General features: G+C 36.2%; 1 protein-coding gene across 1 annotated transcript; it reads left to right on the top strand.

The window, feature by feature from the left end:
- The first annotated feature begins 1,139 nt into the window (after positions 1-1,139).
- Positions 1,140-15,775, top strand: LOC144547744 (protein DETOXIFICATION 27-like). The gene is made up of 8 exons (XM_078296443.1): positions 1,140-1,376; positions 1,711-2,252; positions 2,343-2,429; positions 2,604-2,660; positions 2,770-3,008; positions 3,432-3,550; positions 3,704-3,790; positions 15,647-15,775. The coding sequence occupies exons 1-8, from the start codon at positions 1,140-1,142 to the stop codon at positions 15,773-15,775; spliced, it is 1,497 nt and encodes a 498-aa protein (XP_078152569.1).
- Positions 15,776-21,155: the final 5,380 nt, after the last annotated feature.

Below are 21,155 nucleotides of genomic sequence, written 5' to 3'. Positions count from 1 at the left end.
TTCTTTAATAGTTTATACTTCATATTATTACAGATTATAATAGTCGAAGAGTAATTAAATTTACAAGTCAAAACAAAGTCAGTAACTATTTGATCAATTTACATATTATAATAATCTAAATCAACTTTCAATTTAAACAAAGGGCAATAATTTTACAAGAGAATACAAGATGAAGATCAATTGAAAGAAAAAATTAATATTTGAATATTTTCCGATACAAAACGAGAGACTAAATCACAAATAGAAACAACAACATAGAATTCGGATTAGCATACCTTGCATAGCGGACTATGTAGCATCACAAATAGAAATAGAAGCATAGAATCCCATGTAAACACCAAAAACTAAAAACACATGTAGCATAGCGGTCCGTAATAGCGAACGATGTTTCTTTTTCATCTGATATTTGTTGCAAGATGTTCTTCTGGTGAACAATTCATAGTTGTTATTTCTTCGTTTGATGTTTCTTTTGGAATACAATCTGTGCTACCGTATATGATTAGTGTTTTGTAGTAGTGTAAAGTAATTATTATTAACTCATTAAGAAAATAATACACAGATGTCTTGTAGGAATCATGTATATAAATCTTGTTATTGTCTTGGACCATGTACAAACCACAATTTTATGCGTCCTTTTTTTTGGAGACCTAACACGGCCCATTTCTATTAGCTGTGTATGTTAGTCCTATACAGACACGGTTTTTAAAACTATGTACAATGTACCCCTATTCATATATGATGCTCGCTGACGTGGTCATGTAACTGTGTGACGTTAGCTTTTCGAACCGTTTATGGCTGCGTTTTTTGTACTAGTGGAGGTACATAAAAGGATATTAATTGTGATAAAAAGTATGTCTGTGATGGAAAGGTGATGTCTTGCTTTGTTTTTATCTTTGCACCAAATATAATTTCATCGATTTGGATCACTTAACGGAATTCTGTTATAGAAGGGTTCGGTACAATTGTTTTTAAAAAAAAAGAACGTTTTGTACAATTATTGTTAAAAAAGCCAACTTTCAACGTTTATATATAATATAACTCTGTTCTCAATTGTTCACTGAAGCTGGGTACATAAGGTAAACCAAGGAAGGTTCTTAGAAAAGAAGAAAAGGAGTAGTGCTAGAATAAAGACTGAAAAAATGGAGAGAATTCCCCTACATGAGAATGGAGGAGATGAAGAGAGGAGGAGCTTGGGGCGGCAAGTTTTGGATGAGTCGAAGAAACTATGGCGGATTGTCGGACTGGCCATATTTCAAAGACTTGCAGTATTTGGCATGACTGTCATCACACAGGTCATCGCTGGTCATATTGGTGATCTTGAGCTCGCATCCTTCTCCATTTCTAACGTCATCACCTTCTTTAGTCTTGGCTTGTTTGTATGAAAATCTCTTATTAATCGCATATCTTCCTTTGCAAATGTTTTTATTATTCATTCATTACTCTCATATGTTGAAAATTAATGAATTGTGTTTTGCATACAACGAAATTTCCATCTAAAAAACTTACAGATATGGATCCATCAATTTGAACCATTATCATTAACGGTAGTCAAAAGTCAAAACAAATTGGAGCTAAAATTAATTAATGTCAAAAAATAGGTTAGTTATTTTATTGGCATGTGATTTCCTAAGGTTCTGGGATGTGTATTTTGTATAATTATTAATTAATTAAGCTAGGAATAACAAATTAAATATCAAATTGTGATTTTAGCTGGGCATGGCAAGTGCACTCGAGACCTTGTGCGGTCAAGCATTCGGAGCAAGGAAATACCACATGCTCGGGGTCTACCTGCAACGGTCGTGGTTCGTTCTTTTTCTTGTTGCACTCATGCTCCTCCCAATTTACTTCTACACAACTCCGTTATTCAAATTATGTGGCGTGCCTGACGATATATCTGAGATGGCAGGCACAATAACAATCTGGCAGATTCCCCAGCATTTTGCATTTGCTCTGTATTTTCCAATCCAAAGGTTCTTGCAAAGCCAACTCAAGAACTGGGTAACTGCTGCCACTGCAGGAGTGGTACTTCTAATTCACATAATTCTCAGTTGGTTGTTTTTGTACAAGTGGCACCTTGGGCTGCTTAGTGCAGTGCTAGTATTGAATAGTAGTTGGTGGCTGATTATGCTCGGGCAGTTCTTCTATGTCATTTGCGGTGGGTGCCCCGACTCATGGAAGGGCTTCTCTATGGATGCATTTTCCGATATGTGGGAGTTTGTGAAGCTGTCTACCTCTTCGGGTATCATGTTGTGGTAAGCAAACTATTATTTTGGTTTTTGACTTTTGAAAATGATCTTATTTTGGTAAGCTTTGTAATATGAAAAACTAATCATTCTCTGCAGCTTGGAGTATTGGTATTATATGGTGCTAGTTCTGCTTTCAGGATATCTTCCCAATGCTAAAATTGCTGTTGATGCGCTTTCAATCTGGTTGATTTTTATATTTTTCTTTCTTACCTTTCTTTAAGAAAAAAAAAAAAAAAAGAAAAAAAAAGAGAGAAACTTTCTTATATAGATGCTGGATGGAAAATGTAAAATCATCCACTAATCACAGAGTTCCTTATCTTTGGCAACCAACTTATATGTGGAAATTTGTTGAAACAGCATGAGCATAAGTACATGGGAGCAGATGATCCCTCTTGCTTTCTTTGCTGGAACTGCGTTAGTAAAAATATTTTTTCTTGCCGTCATCAGAATGAAGCTATTTTCTTCAATATTTACTGTAATAAGTAACAAATGTTTACTTGTAAAAAATCTTTTGTTTTGCAAGGGTGAGAGTGGCAAATGAACTCGGTGCAGGTAAAGGTCGAGAAGCTAAATTTGCCATGATTGTGTCAGTGGTGACTTCTCTAATAATAGGAATTTTCATCTCGGCTTTGATACTGATATTGCATGACAAAATTGCCCTGTTATTCACATCGAGTGTGGCAATACACAAAGCAGTGGACAAGCTCTCTGTTCTGCTAGCCTTCACAATTCTCTTAAATAGCATCCAACCTGTTCTTTCTGGTAAGTCTTTACGACAATTCTAGCATATAATATGATGACTTCATATTACATATATCTGGTCCTACCTGACTAAATCTAAATTGGTATTGGTACCAGTACAAAACATATACTGATTAGTACTAGTTTTTGGTTTCACTACATAGGTTTCATTAGCAGATCTAACATGGTACCGTTACTGAACATGATATACTGGTTTAGGTCATTACATAGGTTTTGTACTCTCAAATGTAATCACTACTACCAAACATATGCTCGTTATTACAGGTTTTAGGCCACTATATATGTGTCATACATCTCTTAAATTATACCACTCACAAAATCTTGTAGTTTGATTACTCAACCATTTCCAATAAGGGATCTCTTACTGGGTTTTTTTTAAACATTCAGATAATGGATGTCACATAATGTTGTCTATTTTTTCAGGCGTTGCAGTGGGCTCAGGTTGGCAATCACTGGTGGCGTATGTGAACATCGGGAGTTATTACCTGATCGGTGTTCCATTTGGAATATTATTGGGGTGGGCATTGCATTACGGAATTCGGGTAAATGCTTCTTTGCATTAAAATCATTTGATATGTTAGTATTTGGAGAATTTGACCATTTCAAATTTTCATAAGAAAAGCAGCGTCAAAGTCATCAACGCATAATATTGGTAGACGAATTGATTATAAATTTGATTATATATACTTGCGCAGGGTATATGGGCCGGGATGATTGGAGGGACTGTTGTACAGACAATTATTTTAATCGTTCTCACCATGAGAAGCAACTGGACTGAGGAGGTAAGATTAATGTTTTCCAAAGGTCAAATGAGTCTGTATGAGACTAGCGTTAGCTATGCTCACTAAGAGGGTCTGAATTTAAAAAAATTGCGGTCAAATAAATTTGAGTTAAAATTAAATTTATCGGATTGGCTTCAAACGATGAATGAAAATCATTGAAATCTATTTACTTCACGGATGATACATGTACATGCAAAATTTTGAATTTTGTAATTAATTTATTGCAAAGTCAAACGGTCAAAAAAATGATGAAAATAAATGCAATAAAATAACTTAATAGACATTCATTTTTTGACGGCATGACTTTGTGCCAAATAAATTTAAAAAAAAAATTATAATTTTGCATGTATACACATCACCCCGTAGATCAATTTTAGCGGTTTGAATTAATCATTTGAATTCCATCAAATATATTTTAAGCTCTCTGGTGGTGTTTGGTTGGATTAAATCTAATGAGGTGTAACTTGGTTATTCTAACTTAGGCCACCTAAATTATTCATATTTTGTTGATGCCTAAAGTTATACCTTGATTCAGTTATTCCTTATTTTGGTAAGAATTTAATGGCGTAAAGCATGATTTGATATTACAAATTTTGTCTTACAAAATTTGTAATATCAATAATAGAACTATTTTTTGTATTTTTTTTCATTTTGTTTGAAAAAAATTGTACAAGAAAATGAGTTATGTACATATTAATTCTATATTTTTTAGAAACACATTGCAGCTAGCCAGTCTTGTTTAATTGAACTTATATGTATACCAATTTATTTTGTCAAAAATATGTTGGGTTTATGAATAAAAAATTTATTTATTTGTACTACAATTTAAAATATATATATTTTATTTAATTATTTTCTAAATTTCATATTTTGTTAATTTAAAAAGTTAAGCTATTTCATATTTTCCTTTTTGCTTAAATGGAAACATGTTTTTTTTTTTTTTTTATATATTCCTTATATAATGATTGAAAATAATAAAATCCATGAAATGTTAGACCTTATTCTCAAATAAAATTAAACCATGCCTAGAGAGTGGGTTAGTTTAGACCAATTTAAGTTAGTATAAAAGTCAGCTTATTCCATCTTATTCCGACTCAATTAAACCACATTTGGCGAAATAAATGAAACCTAAAACCCTTATTACGCTATTTAATTAGTCCACAACCAAACATGACCTCAAATGCTCTTGGTGAGTCTATCACACACTAGCCTCACTCTATAAAGCAAACAGGACCTTTAAATTCCTTGTGCAATTTTCTTTCATTCCCGAAAAGAAAACAAAAACTTCACAAATTGTTACATTTTTTTTTTTCAGGCAAATCAAGCAAGTAGACGCACATCACAGATATCCTAAAGGAGCAATATATGCGTGCTTCTGATGTTCCAATTCAAGTTTCACCAAAAAATAGCTGAGAAGTATTTCTCGTATGGTGTTACGTTTATGAAACTAAATTTGTAGGCTTGCTTCGTTCATTTGAAAATAAGTATTAGTGTGCCTACTCCACTTTTCTTGTTTATATTTTCGTGCGTGTTTCCCGTTGTTTTGCCTTGGGTCTTCATAACTATTTATGGTTGTTGCATGTGTTTGCTCTCTTTGTTGTGCTACTTGAGAGGAGATAAACAAAAAAGCAAATTGTGTTTATTTCATAAAGATCTTAAATTCTATTATCTATTGCTTTATATATATATATATATGAGTTAGGCTGGGGTGCTATGGATAGCATAGTGGCCTCCCGTGCTACGGCTCAATATTCAAGTTTTCAAAATCCAAACGGTCGATCCGAACCGTTCATCTTATTCTCCATATTAATATCTGCTTGGAGACCAAATTTTATAATTTTCTGAATTTTTTTACTATTTATTAAGCCACTTTGAAAATCGCTAATCCAACGGTTTTACTGTTTTGTGCAGCCACCGTTGGATCAACAATTTTGTAAAATACTTAATAAATAGTAAAAAAATTCAGAAAAATGTAAAATTTGGTCTCCAAGCAGATATTAATATGGAGAATAAGATGAACTGTTCGGATCGACCGTTTGGATTTTGAAAACTCGAATATTGAGCCGTAGCACGGGAGGCCACTATGTTATCCATAGCACCCCAGCCTAACTCTCTCTCTCTCTCTCTCTATATATATATATATATATCATTATGGTGTTCTAATAATTAATAAGCAAAATGCAAATCCCTTGCACCAATCTGACCTTCTTTCCTGTACTTCCGATGATCTGCCAATTAATTAACTCATTTTATTCAAAAGTGCTCACAATATTATGTATCTAAATTTGTGGCATCCAAATTATATTATCGGGGTGATGTTTGAGCTGGTTTGCAAGAGGCCAAGGAACAAGGCTATGGTGGTGATTCTATTGGGACCGACGAAAACCATCGTTGGCCACTGTAGGATCATCTATGTTGAATCTAAATCTGAATAGTGGAAGCGTACGTTAATTCTTAGTTGTTTTGTGCGAGAGATCACCTCCAATTCGGTTCTTCCAAAATGACAAGGCTCTTTAGAGTCTCCTTTGTTCTGTCTTCTCCAAAGTCTCTCACCCTCTCATCTAACGGGATAATGAGAGATGAATTCAGGATCGCGTTGTATTCTGGAAGACCAAATCTTTATATACACCCTAAGGAACTCATTGGCTGTCCTATTATGGTAATTATTCAATTCAACCCATAATTAAATTGAATATTACCTCTTAAGTTCTACACATTAAAGACCCACACCCTATATGACACATTATTGCTCAATAAAGCATAAACCGCAAATGATCACTTTTAATTGAGTATAAAATTGGCAGTATACAATACATAATTATTTTACATATTAGTCCAATGTTGGATTAATGATCCAACAATCTCCCACTTGGACTATATGTGAAACCTTATAATTTTGTTTTGTTAATAACTATAGTGAGCTCAACTTTTTTGTCATTACCAAAATGTGTCCCGGAACAATTTCGTCCATCAATTATGTCAATATAGGATCAAAGCAGCTTTTGCCACATTTATTCGTAACCCAACCAACAATGGTCATATATATTGAGATAACCGAATGACATGAATCATGATGTGAACATGTAGCATGAAAATTTCACAAAATGGGATCATAATGTGCCTATTTCCAACTAGTCCACCCTAAATGAGATCAACCTTAATAGAGTCGGAATGTGAATAAACTGAAACTTTATTTCTACAGAAATATTCTTAAACTTTAAAAAACTTAAAACCGCATGTGTCATACAAGCATAATTGCAAACTCCCACTAAAATATGAATATCCTCAAAAAAATGAAGATCTTTAATTTGAAATGACACCCATAAGAGCAGCATGCTCATGAAATATTTTGGGTGACAATCATTAACATGCAACTGCAATCATGAAGTTTGTGCCAATATGCTCGATAGACAACTGTACATTCTGAACATTTTCATTTACAACTAAGAACTTGATCTATATACTTTAACCTTGTCAAGTTTCTATTGTTGGAATATAAAACTGTCGTGTTATTGTTACAAAGTAACTTGAGTGGTATTTAATTCCTATCGACTTTGTGCAGTCATGTGACAAAATTTCACAGTTATATTCCCCAATTAGATACCTCATACATATGTTATAACATGCTTTATTGGCATCTACCAAAATCGCAATCAGTATACCAGATGATCTCAAACTTTTCTGATATTCGATATGTGAGTATGTAGTTTTTATTTTTCTTAAAAAATAACGCAAGACCTTTTGGCTGCTATCTTATGGTCTGCATCTGAATTACTTAAATATCACTCTAGCATCCTTATTATGTATCCAATATCTACAAACATATAAAATTGAGCATACTTCAGAATTTCTACCATCGAAATATAATAAATATTATTTATTACTTTACTCTTAAAATCATTCTTAGAGCACTGACTGAGACTAAACTCATCTCCCTTATTTACAAATATATTCTCTTGGTTTATTTTAATACTCGTTGCCACCACAATACAAGACACTAGTTGAAGGTCTTTGCAGCACACTAGTAGTGTCTCTAGATGGCAAGGGAAGAGGCTAGTTGCAAACCTAATACAACACTCCATTTTAAGGCCTTTGTAGCACACTAATAGTGTCTCTAAATGGAAATAGAAGTGGGTGGTCACAACCCTAACATGCACAACACTTGAAGGTTTTTCCAACACTCAAGTAATGTCTCCAAATGGCTAGCGAAGAGGATAGTTGCAAACCTAATACAACACTCCCATTGAAGGCCTTTGCAGCACACTAGTATAGTCTCCAGATGGCAAAAGAATAGGGTGGTTGCAAACCTAATACAACACTCCAATTGAAGGCCCTTGCAATACACTAGTTGTGTTTCCATATGGCAAGAGAAGTGTGGTCGCTGCCACCCCAATACAAGACTCCAGTTAAAGGTCTTTGCAACACACTAGTAGTGTCTCCAGTTGGCAAGAGAAGAGGTTGGTTGCAAACGTAATACAACACTCCATTTTAAGGCTTTTGCAGCACACAAATAGTGTCTCCAGATGGAAATAGAAGTGGGTGGTCACAACCCTAACACAACACTCCAATTGGAGGTCTTTGCAACACTCAAGTAATGTCTCCAAATGGCTAGGAAAGAGGGTAGTTGCAACCCTAATACAACACTCCAATTGAAGGTCTTTGCATCACTCTACTAGTGTCTCTAGACGGCAAGAGAAGACGCCGGTTGCAAACCTAATACAACACTCCATTTTAAGGCCTTTGAGCATACTAATAGTGTCTCTAGATGGAAAGAGAAGTGGGTGGTCACAATGCTTTCGCAACACTCCAATTGATGGTTTTTGCAACACTCAAGTAATGTCTCCAAATGTCTAGGGAAATAGGTAGTTGCAACCCTAATACAATACTTCAATTGAAGATCTTTACATCACTCTAGTAGTGTCACCAAATGGTAAGAGAACAGGATAGTTATTACCGTAACACAACACTCCAATTGATGGTTTGTGCAGCATTCAAGTAATGCATCTAGATGTCAAGGAAAAAGCATAGTTGTAACCCTAATACAACACTCTAATTGAAAGTTTTTGCAGAACACTTGTAGTGTCACCAGATGGCAAGAGAATAAGGTTGTTGCGAACCTAATACAACACTCCAATTGAAGGCAGTTGCAACACACTAGTTGTGTCTCAATATGGCGAAAGAAGTGTCGTCGCTACAACCGTAATACAAGACTCCAGTTAAAGGTCTTTGCAGCACACTAGTAGTGTCTCTAGATGGCAAGAAAATGGGTGGTTGCAACACTAATATAACACTTCAATTAAAAGCCTTTGCAGCGCATTAGTAGTGTCTCCAGATGGAAAGAGAAGTGGCTAGTTGCAAACCTAATACAACACTCCATTTTAAGACCTTTGCAGCACACTAATAGTTTCTCCAGATGGAAACATAAGTGGGTGGTCACAATCCTAACACAACACTCCAATTGAAGGTCTTTGTAACACTTAAGTAATGTCTCCAAAGAGTTAGGGAAGAGGGTCGTTGCAACCCTTATACAACACTTCAATTAAAGGTCTTTGCATCACTCTAGTAGTGTCTCCAAATGGCAAGAGAAGATGGTAGTTCTTACCGGAATACGACACTTTGATTCAATGTTTTAGCAGCATTCAAGTAACTCTAATACAACACTTCAATTGAAGGTCTTTGCGGCACACTAGTAGTGCCTCCAAATAGCAAGAGAAGAGGGTTGTTGCAACCCCAATACAACACTCAAATTGAAGGTGTTTGAAGCACTCTAGTAGTGGCTTCAGATGGCAAGAGAAGAGTGTAGTATTGGGGTTGTAACTTTCCTCTTCTCTTGCAATATAACTACACAACTAGAGTGCTGCAAAGTCCCTCAATTAGAGTGTTGATTAGGATTACAACTACGCACTTCTCTTGCCATCTAACTACAAAACTAGACTGCCACAAAGACCTTTAATTAGAGTGTTGTATTATGGTTGTAACTACACTCTTATCTTGCTATTAAGTGACACTACTTGAGTGCTGCAAATAAATTCAATTAGAGTGTAGTATTAGGGTTGTAACTACCCTCTTCTCTTCACATCTAACAACACAACTAGAGTGATGCAAAGACCTTCAGTTAGAGTGTTGTATTAGAGTTGCAACTACCTTCTTATCTTATCATCTAGTGACACTACTTGAGTGTTGCAAAGCACTTCAGTTAGTGTGTTGTATTAGGGTTGCGACTAGTCTCTTATCTTGCTATCTTGTGATACTACTTGAGTGTTGCAAATGCCTTCAATTACAATGTCTTATTGAAATTGGAACTACCCTCATCTCTTGCCATCTAACTACACAACTAGAGTGTTGCACAGACCTTCAGTTAGAGTGTTGTATTAGAATTGCAAATACCCACTTATTTTGCCATCTAACTACTCTACTAAAGTGTTACAAGGACCTTCAATAAGAATGTTGCATTAGGATATATAGGAACTACCATTTTCTCTTGCTATCTAACTACACAACTAGATTGTTACAAAGACCATCAGTTAAAGTGTTGTATTATGATCACAACTACCCTCTTATCTTGCCATCTAGTAACACTTATTGAGTGCTGCCAACGCTGTCTAGTACAGCTATTTAAGGCATAGCTCTCCCACGGGAGAGCAGGGGCTCAATCCCTGCAGTGGGGCAGGATTGAGATATGGGGTGTGTGTGAGTGCCTAAGGGCTGTGATAAAAATAAAATAAAAAGAGTGATGCAAAGACATTCAATTAGAGTGTCGTATTTGGGTTATAACAACTCTCTTCTCTTGTCATCTAACTACACTACTTCAATGATGCAAAGAGTTCAGTTAGAGTGTTGTATTAGCATTGCAATTACCCACTTATATTGCCATATAACTACACTATTATAGTGCTGCAAAGACCTTCAATTAGATTGTTGTATAAGCGATATAACGACCCTCTTATCTTTCCATTTCACGACACTAGTTGAGTCTTGCAAAGACTTTCAATTAGAGTGTTGTATTATAGTTGTAACTACCATTTTATCTTGTCATCTAGTGACAATACTTGAGTGTTGCAAAGAGCTTAAATTAGAGTGTTGTATTAAGATTACAACTGCGCTCTTCTCTTGTCATCTAACTACAAAATTAGATTGCTACAAAGACCTTCGATCAGAGTGTTGTATTAGAGTTGCTAATACCCTCTTATCTTGTCATTTAGTGACACTACTTGAGTGCTACAAAGAACTTTAGTTAGAGTGTTGTATTAGGGATGAAACTACCCTTTTATCTTTATATCTAACTACACAACTACTGTCACACCCCAAACTAGAAATTCTAGATTAAGGTGTGATCATGCTTCGCCTCATATTTATTAATCAATAAATACACAAGGCTAAATAAACAAAATAATATCAAATAAAGCGGAAGCATAATATAATCATAAAAGCATCAGAATTGCAGCAATAAATAAGCATACACATAATATTCGTACAATCCACATCATATAAAATAGAACATAATCTAGAGAAGGGGGATATATGATCTAGCAAGTTTCGTGTATAATACAAGAACACAGAAACTCGTAAACCTAACCAAAACTCCTAAATAAACATAATCAAACTGCGTGGCCATCGGGGACAGCTCTTGGCGACTCCTGCTATGGACCACCAGTCTTTGTACCTAAAATCCACAAAAATAACTTGTGGGTGAGAGACTAATCGCCCGGTATGTGACCCAGAATTATCCTTCCAGGGATCCTCTTTGGTCAAAGCACTTTTAATTATAACTTACGTACATTTTATAACGGTAGTTTTATATGCACATGTGATATCATTATAACCTATCTCAATAACTAATAAAAATGAAAACACTTTTAATCGATGCTATGATGCAATTAATCTATTATGCTAACATGTTAAAATTCCCCAAAATGAAATACAAGAGAGTATGTTATTTATATCCAAAATGGGATCCAATACGAAAGTACTGTGTGTACGAATATAATAATAATACAGATAATAAATCATCCTATGCCGTGCTAATAGGATCAATACATCTAATATGATATAATCCAAGTGCTGCGATCAGAGGCACAATGATACACATTGCCTAGTGACATCGAGCATTGCCCACAAGATAGCAGCACGCTAGCAGATGGTTATATCTAAATTCTGAGTATCATCTTGCCTAAACGATTCTTCAACCAAATGTATAAAATAGGAGAAATCATACAAGCACGACGTAAGAATATAGTTAATGGCTTAATTAAGGATCTAAACTATGCTAAGATAACATTTTTGTATAGTTTTATTGCTGTTTAAAACTGAGAATACAAGAAAAATGTATTTTTGATCATCAAGCTTTCATGTTCTTTAATTTGTCATGAGACAAATCTAGAAATCATGCAAGCTCTCCCTTTTTGATTGTTTTAAAGACATCAAAAACAAGGAAAAACATGAGACAATCAAAGAAAGAAGAAAAGGCTTAATCAAACCAAACAAATACCGAAAAAATAGAAATAAAAAAGAACAAGACAATGGAAGAAGGATGAAACAGTAAACAAAAGAAATTCACTCTCCAAGTAAGAACCTTTATTGATTTCATGATTTATTTACAAAACATAAGCCTCTTAAGATATGTACATTGCAAAATCGCATAAAATTCTGCCTATTCTATTTGGATTTGAGGCTTTGTGCTAAATTTGGGGATGGATGTAGTTTTAGCAAAACTTTGTGCTTGCTGATTTGAGGAATGCCATTAGGCAATTTGCATACATGGGTGTATTTCGACTATGGAGGCTATCTCTGATCCGCCCCTTCTTTCTTTCAGCTGTGGGCTTTATATAGCCATGGATTAGGGCACCAAGAGGTGTGGATTCGTGAGTTGGCTTCATCTGGAGCGTTCACTAAATTTTTTTTTTTTTTTTAAAAGAGGCAAAAAGCCCATTTCATTACTGAAATTGAGTTAAATACAACACATAATGTTCGGTTCTTACGTTGCCAGTACCCTGGACCACCGACCAAGTTCAAAAGAAGTAAGATAAACCAGTGCATACATCAACATAAGCATAACATACGACAAACACCAAAAGTAAGTAAGAGATGTTATATCTAAGCCGCTTATGAAAGGGCTGAGGCTATTAACACTACTAGAGCAAAACAAGAATCTGAACTGCATCATCAAGCTATGGAGTCGCTGGTGCATCTCCAGAGGGCTGATCTATCACCATGGAAAGTGGCATGTACTGCCGAAGTGGTATGGCATCCTCAATTACTGGAAGCCAATTGCCCATTGCATCCTTGAACTTCTGTTTTATGTTTTCTGTCCAGTATAGGCACAAAGATTTAATTGTTAGTATAATATTTTGAGCAGAGGTAATTGGAGAATTGGTAAAACAGAGAGCATTTCTATGTTTCCACAGGGACCAGCTGACTGCACTAAGAACTATTAGGAAACCAACCTCATCAGTATGGGCAAGTGTCTTAGAAAAAATTAGAATATCCTCCCAAGTATGCCACTGATGCATAACCTCTTGGCTTTGCCCTAACCAAAACCAAACTTGTTGAGCTAAAGGACAGAGTAAAAATAAATGGTCTACTGATTCTTGGTGGCAGCAAAAAAGGCATTGTGTGTCACCATTCCATCCTTTTTTGGTCAAGTTGTCTTTGGTTAGTATAGTATTATGAGAAACCAGCCACATAAAGATCCTAATTTTAGGAGGAATTGGTAATTTCCATCATAGCATGGAATTTATAGGTTGAACTCCACCAAAGTTAAGTATTGAATACATAGAGTGAGTTGAAAACTTCCCTGAATTTTCCCATTTCCATTTTATCTTATCATATTCCAAAGTGAAAGAAGTTGAGCTGATGAGGAACAGAACATCCATCCACTCCTGAAAATCTACCCCTACTAAATCTATGTGGAATTTAACACATTGGCCTTGAGAATTTATCACATCAGCTAAGAGAATATCCTTAGTGGTACATTTAGAGTATAGGGAGTAATATTGAACAGCAAGAGTACAGTTTTGGAACCATTGATCTAACCAGAATCTAAGTTGGGTTTGGACACCTGGAGTATATGAGGTGCTAAAGTCTCCTATGTGACTAAATTTGAGTAAAGTAGACCAGAAAGAAGATATGTGAGGAGAATGATTTAAAATGTACTTATGAGTGAGCAAAGTTTTCCAAGGGCTAACATACTCATTATTTTTAAGTTTCCACCACCATTTGAGCAATAGAGAGATATTCATTTGTCTAAGATCTAGAATTCCTAACCCTCCAAAGGCTTTTGCTAACCTAGATATATACCAGTCTATTAGAATGTATTTTTTCTTTTTTGAGTTGCCTTGCCATAGGAACCTTCTTCTAAGTTTGTCAATTAACTTGATGATTGTTAAGGGGATTTTATAAACAGATAATGCATACAAAGGCACTGCAAAAAGGACTGAGTTAACTAGAGTTAATCTACCTCCTATAGATAACATATTGCTTTTCCACATTTGAAGTTTACTCTCTAGTTTATCAACTAAAAAGGCCCAATCAGAGATAAGTAGTTTTTTATAATGTAAAGGTAAACCTAAGTACTTAATTGGGAAAGTTCCCCAGGAGCATCTAAAGATTTGATCAAAAGCTAATGTTCTATCTACATGAAGATCATACATTTCAGTTTTATCATAATTAACTTTAATGCCAGACAAAGATTCAAAGGCCATCATGGCCCACCATGCAGCTTCAACATTATGTTCATGAGCTGCCAGGAACAAAATTGTGTCATATGCATAGTGGCAATTAGTGATGGCCCGACTATCAATACATGGGGGACCTAATCCTGTAATAACATTAGCTATACGCCCTTTTGAAAATATTTTACTAAGTGTGTCAGCAGCCAGAATATAGAGGAAAGGGGAGAGGGGATCCCCCTGTCTAACCCCCCGTTTACAGTAAAAATATTCTGTCAGTTCCCCATTAATATTAAGGCAAGATTGGGAACTCTGGAGCCAATGGGTAATCCATTGGATCCACTTAGGTCCAAAATTTCTACTATGGAGAATTTCTAACAAGTAATCCCAATGAATCTTATCGTATGCTTTTTCAAAATCTATCTTAATAACTACCCCTGGTTGCTTAGAATGATAACATGAGTGTATTATCTCTTGACTAGGTATCATATTATCTAAGATGTATCTATTTTTAATAAAAGCTACTTGACTAGTATCTATTATTCTATCCATCACTAGTTCTAATCTAATAGTAAGTAATTTAGATAGTATTTTAAAACTACAATTAACTAAACTAATTGGTCTAAACTTCTTAATTAGTTTAGCATCTTTCTCTTTGGGAATAAGACAGATGCATGATTTATTGATACAATGCAAGTTTAATGTGTTTTCATAAAAGAAATGAGTCAATAGCATCAAATCAGATTTAACTAAATCCCAAAAGAACTGATAGAACTTAAAGGTGAAAGCATCAGGGCCAGGGGCCCCATTTGGCTCGGAAGCGAAAACTGCTACTTTAAGTTCTGTTTCTGTAAAAGGCTGCTCTAATTCCCATTGTTCTAAGTGAGTAAGTTTATCATGTGTATCCCAAAAGTTGGGTTCTAAAGACCCATATTTAAGACCAGAAGTTCCTAGCAATTCTTTATAATATGCTACTATATGTTTCTTAATATCTACAATATTATTCGTAGGGGAACCATCTATTTCTAAACTACTAATGTGGTTTTTTTTGGATCGATGAGTTGCTACTGTATGGAAATATTTAGAATTAGAATCCCCATTTTCCAGCCATAATTGTCTAGATTTAAGTTGCCACTGAGTTTCTTCCTCTCTCAAAAGTTCTTCTAACCTATTTGTATTATGGATCCAGGAATCTGCTCGTTCACTAAAATTTGATCCAGTGGTTGTCCAAGGCGCCGGGGAAGGCAGACAGGGAGACAAAGGACGCAGAGCCAGGCCAGCTGTTAGTCCTTCTATTCTTATCGTTTTCTTCCATTGAGCTGTTAGAGGAGAAGCTCTTTTTCTTAGTCTAGGCGCGGTGCACACCTCTTGTGAAGCTCACATCATGGGTTCTTCATGAACCGTGCCCATGGGAGAAGGCAGCACGAGGCGCGTTTCATTCAAATTCAGTCGGCTCGCTGCTGGGATCCATTTGTCGGGTTATTCGAGAAACAGTAGCCGCTGCTTTCCCATTTAATCACTTCCGAAGCAGCCCAATTCGGCCCATAAACAAAGTGATTTTTTGATTCGGCTGATCCACTTTTGTCTTTATTAGATTTAATCAAAGCCGCAACCAATTATACTTGGATTTGGCCCAAGCATCTTCAATTTTATATATTTTTTTTAACTAGGAACCGTGAGCTTCCTTTTCATTTTTAGGATTTAGATAGATGTATCCCATCTTCTCCATTTCAAATCACAATGGACACCTCCACTTCATTTTATTTAATTTTCAAAATTCAATAACTCTCCAACCATTTTGAGTTGGGAAGCGCAAAATAAATCAAAATTCATGGTTTCTCATGTAGAATATTTTCATGTATTCTAACATGCCATTATCAATTCATTCTTGGAGAGCCTTTATGCATGTTTGGCGTTTTCCAAGCATTTAAATTATTGTCAATTTCCATTTATTTAATTGGCAACATTTTAGGGTACAACAGGTACCAAGGTAGGTTGCTAATGGCATGTATGTACGATGCCAAAAACCAATTGCTTCCAGTAGCTTTTGCAATTGTGGAGAAAGAAAGCGCTAACAACTAGGATTTTTTTATGAGATGGTTAAGGTTGGAAGTAATTAGAGATAATCGATTATTTTGTGTCATATCGGATAAACATTTGGGAATTAAAGCCGTGTTTCAGGATCCAAATCTCGGATGGGATGGGACTACCGATCAATGTGTGCATCGGTATTGCTCTCAACATGTTGTCGAAAATCTATACAAGCACGTGGGCCGTAAGAGATAGGTTAGCGATAGGTTCATAGCTGGAATGAACAAATGCAAACCTAGGAGGTTGCAGGAGATATTATAAGACTTCGAAATTGGTTGTTCAGAGGCTATCGACTACCTTAACAAGGTGGGTAAGAGGAACCCTAATGATGAAGACGAGCTTCCATGTCCAGAGAAGTTGTATCAAGCAGAGGATGGAGGTCACCGATGGGGGATAATGACAACAAATGGGTCAGAGTCACTGAACGCCGTGTTCAAAATTAGTCGATTCTTACCGGTTGTAGCAGTCGTGGATGATACGTTCTATAAATTGAATAAATGGTTTTTTGAACGATGGAACAAAGCTCAAATGGCATGTCAGCATGGTCAGGTGCGGTCCAACAGGATAACTAAGTTATTGCAAAAGCGTATCGAAAAAGGAAGGGACATGACTGTGATTCCTTATCGTGGAAGTCATGGGCTTTTTGAGGTCCTAGTTAAGGGTGAAAAAATTCCTGCAAGGCGTAATCAGCCGAGACTTGAGTATACTCGTAGGGATTTCGGGTATCGGGTTGTTGTTACCGATAACAACAAGGTAGAATGTGAATGTCAGAAGCCTCAATTGACTGGCATACCATGTTCTCATTTAATGGCGGTTGTCCGCGAGATGAGATATAATGAAAATTTATACATCAACCCCTTATACCGTATGTCAATAGTGGCACAGACATGGAGTGGACATTGGAGACGTCGTCTGGGAGAGATAAAAATACCTGGCTAGCACGTCGTCTAGGAGAGATAAAAAAAGACTGGTTAGCATTGTATGTGTTGAGAACTATTTTATTTGTATGTGCTGAGAACTATTTTATTTGTATGTGCTGAGTACTAGTTTGGAAATTACATTGTACAATTTGAATTATTTTGAATATTTTTGTACCATATCAGCTGTAATGCATTTTTTTTATTCAAGTTGTAGAAGACGGTTTCGATGAAATTGTTAAGTAAATCAAATATACGATGAACACAAATGACAAGATAAATCAAATATACGATGCAACACAGATGACAAGATAAATCAAATATACGAGGAGTCCTACAAGTAAATCAAAAATAAAAAAATAACACAAATAACAAGATAAAATCTATAAATCCTACTGGCCACGCTGTGATCATACATGGTGGTCCAGATCTTGCGAATGTGAGAAGCGAGAAGTGTCAACCCTAGCACGCTGTGAACATCACGGTCCATCAGTGGGATCCACTGCATGTGGTGTCTGAGACAGATCCTCTGCAGGAGGTGGATAAGAAGACGATGCCCCATCATCACCGAATGCGTGGTCGGAGAATGGAGTCGGAGGAACCTTCATGTGAGCTCTCACTGATTCGTGCCTGGCCTGGTCAAATTGTATTTGCTCCACCTCATTCGCCTGCTCCTGAGACATACCTGGATAATAACGATAACCCACTTGATCCTGAGACATCTGGATTTCAAAAGAAAATTTTTATTACTTGTTCATTATATATTAAAAAATAAAATTATTTCAATTAAAGTATTACATACCGGACCGAATTCAGTGCTGAGTATTCCACGCAACCAGTCATCACCTTGCTATAAATCATACTCCTGCGGCTGCGGCTGCTCCTGCGTCTGCGGTATCTCATACCCCGGCACCTTCAATTCATACATAGTTCTTGTTAGCTACAAACTAAATTTCAAATCAGCTTGTTAGTTGAATTCATACCTGGCGTGCGTTGGCATATGATGATGGAGTATACCCTGCGAACTCTCCCGGATGGATGTAATCCCTCCATTGTGAGCCATCGTATAACCAGCCCGTCACTGGATCTAGGCCTTCAAATACGGGGGCAGGTGGCATCGGCTCTGTTCCCAAAGGATAAGAATCGTCAGATGAAATTTCCTCCCAGTTAGGTGGAACCTCCGCATCCTCCAACATGGCAATAGCATGTTCTCCGTAACCATTATCCCTGTAGAGACACAAACCTAGTCTCATTTTCCCCTTGCCAATTGCACGGAGACCCTTCGTGAAAAATGCCCGTGTGCCATGTGCCAATTCTCCAATCCCACGCAAAGCCTGTACATATATTCAGAGTATAATAAATGATATATAATTAACCAATTATAAATTTCAGAGTTAGAAATGTTTACATTTCGAACAAATGTCGATCCACTGGGAATGTATCCAGACTTGGAGTGCTTGTCTCTTGGAACCGGAACATTACGATCCATCCCCTCCACATGATTGCCAAACAGGTAGACAGATGCCATGCAGTTCTCCTGGTACCATTTTTGATATCTTAGCAGGTCATTTATATCCCACGGACGACCTACTTCGTACACACGCTCTGCATAATGTGTCGCCTCGTTTACATGCCGACGGTGCACTTACGCCCAGTTGGCATTCCTCTTTGAGCTCCATTTCAACCTGTTTACGAGGTTAGTAGAATAAATAAATAAATAAGTACTTTAAAATAAATAAACCACGTATGATATGCGAATATTACTTGTGCAGCTCTTGGTGCTCGTGCATATCCTGGGGAAGCGGTGGCTCTATCTGTTGCCATCTTCCAAACTGCCGCATGCAGCGATCAGGATTGTGATGCTCAACAATCCAATAAAAAATAAGAGGACCGCGGTACAAGTAGTACGGCTGACAAATTTAGAGTTGCAATGTTAGGTAGAAATTATAATTGTAATGACATGAGTAAAAGAAAGAATACGACTTTATTACAATGTACCTGGTCCGCCCGGGTTCTTCTCGAAAGGCCGTGGTAAACAGATGCATATGGCTGCCAATTCACCATGTTATCCGTCAGTTACTGAAGCTGGTTGCGGGGGATACTTGGACCGGTGGTTCCATCATGGGACGAGTTTTCCCAATTATGTGGGCCTTTCCACATGTCAGCAAAGGCTGGACATGTATCTTCTATTTCTGCGCCCCATTTCGGTTGAGATCCCGGTAACGGTCGGTGAATTTGAAATCGGGTCCACGACCAGTGTTGCAGAAGCATGGTGGGACCATGCATGGAGTGGCATGAAGGGCTGGATGCGAGACAGAGATTTCAATATAAATAAGAGAGAACAGCTCCGCCCCAATTGTAATTTATCGGCTCGTCCAAGTTTTTAATCATGCTGAGATACCACAGCGGTATTCTGTCCCCGCTACTGTCAGCAAACATTGTATTCCCTAGCATGTCGAGGAGAAATCCACGGACAATTGTAGAATCTGAGTACTATATTTAAAATATCAAATACGAATAGGGTTGTAAATAAAAAATACTAACCACTTCAATTGTTCGTCGGTCACATCTGTTGGTATTTTTTTGAAGCGCTCACAGAGTGCTTTTTTTGCCACAAGCATGTCGTACGTATCTTTTCCCCTCTTTTTCATTAACCCCTTCACTTCATTATCTTTCACGCCTAGCAACTCATATAGTCGGCCTTGAAAACTCGCCGAGTCTGTAATTCCCGTTATCGGATCCCCCGTAATAGGCAAACCCCACAGACAACTCACATCCTCCAGAGTAACTGTAATTTATTTAACTTGTCAGTAATGAATTCAAATAAAAATAATTTTCAATTAGTTAATACCTGTTATCTCTCCGAAGGGAAGATGAAAAGTGTGCGTCTCCGGACGCCATCGCTCTACAAGTCCGTGAATGAGGGCCGCATCGAGGGCGATATCAGGCAATGTCGCAATTTGATATAAGCCTATTCGAATTAAAAATGGTGCGTACCTCTCATCATACTCGCATTTGTGTCGATAATGTCTCACCGTTAAAATATCCTTACTCTAAAGTAGGAAAAAAATCAATTACAATATTATTTGATTACTTACAGAGTTATGAAAAACGAAATAAGTAAATGCTTACCTCCTTAGACGCCTCAGATACCATGTGATTGCCATGAACTATCCACAACAAGGGACTAAATTTATGCTTAACTACTTAGTCTGCCATACTACAAAATTCGAACAATATTGTAAATCACCTTAAATTTTTCCAAATTATTGTACACCATTTTGTTATTAATAAAATAATTTTCTAAATTAATAGGGTAATTTTCTGGACAATTTTGGTATTTTCTAAATTATTCTAGACTATTTTGGAATTAAAATAAAATTATTCTACACATTTTGGTATTTTCGAAATTATTCTACACCATTTGGAAATTTTCTAAATTATTGTACACCATTATGGTATTTTCTAAATTATTCTACACCATTTTGGTATTTTCCACATTATTCTACACCATTTTGGTATTTTCTAAATTATTGTAGACTATTTTGGTATTTTCTAAATTATTTTGCATTATTTTGGTATTTTCTAAATTATTTTACACCAGTTTAAAATTTTCTAAATTAATAAGACAATATTCTAAACCATTTAAAATGAACTAATTAATTATATTTTAAATAAAAATTAAAACAA

Source organism: Carex rostrata, chromosome 32, assembly GCF_964058835.1.
Source record: "Carex rostrata chromosome 32, lpCarRost1.2, whole genome shotgun sequence".
NCBI classification, from domain to species: domain Eukaryota; kingdom Viridiplantae; phylum Streptophyta; class Magnoliopsida; order Poales; family Cyperaceae; genus Carex; species Carex rostrata.
The sequence above is the reverse complement of the archived record's forward strand: the minus strand, read 5'-3'. Positions and strand labels throughout refer to the sequence as shown.

What these genes read in the sequence shown, in the direction of transcription:
- LOC144547744 (XM_078296443.1), top strand. Translation starts at nt 1,140, where the DNA reads ATGGAGAGAATTCCCCTACATGAGAATGGAGGAGATGAAGAGAGGAGG. An exon ending in TCTTTAGTCTTGGCTTGTTT is followed by an intron (nt 1,377 to 1,710) that starts GTATGAAAATCT and finishes TTGTGATTTTAG; the next exon opens with CTGGGCATGGCAAGTGCACT. An exon ending in GCTTTCTTTGCTGGAACTGC is followed by an intron (nt 2,661 to 2,769) that starts GTTAGTAAAAAT and finishes TTGTTTTGCAAG; the next exon opens with GGTGAGAGTGGCAAATGAAC.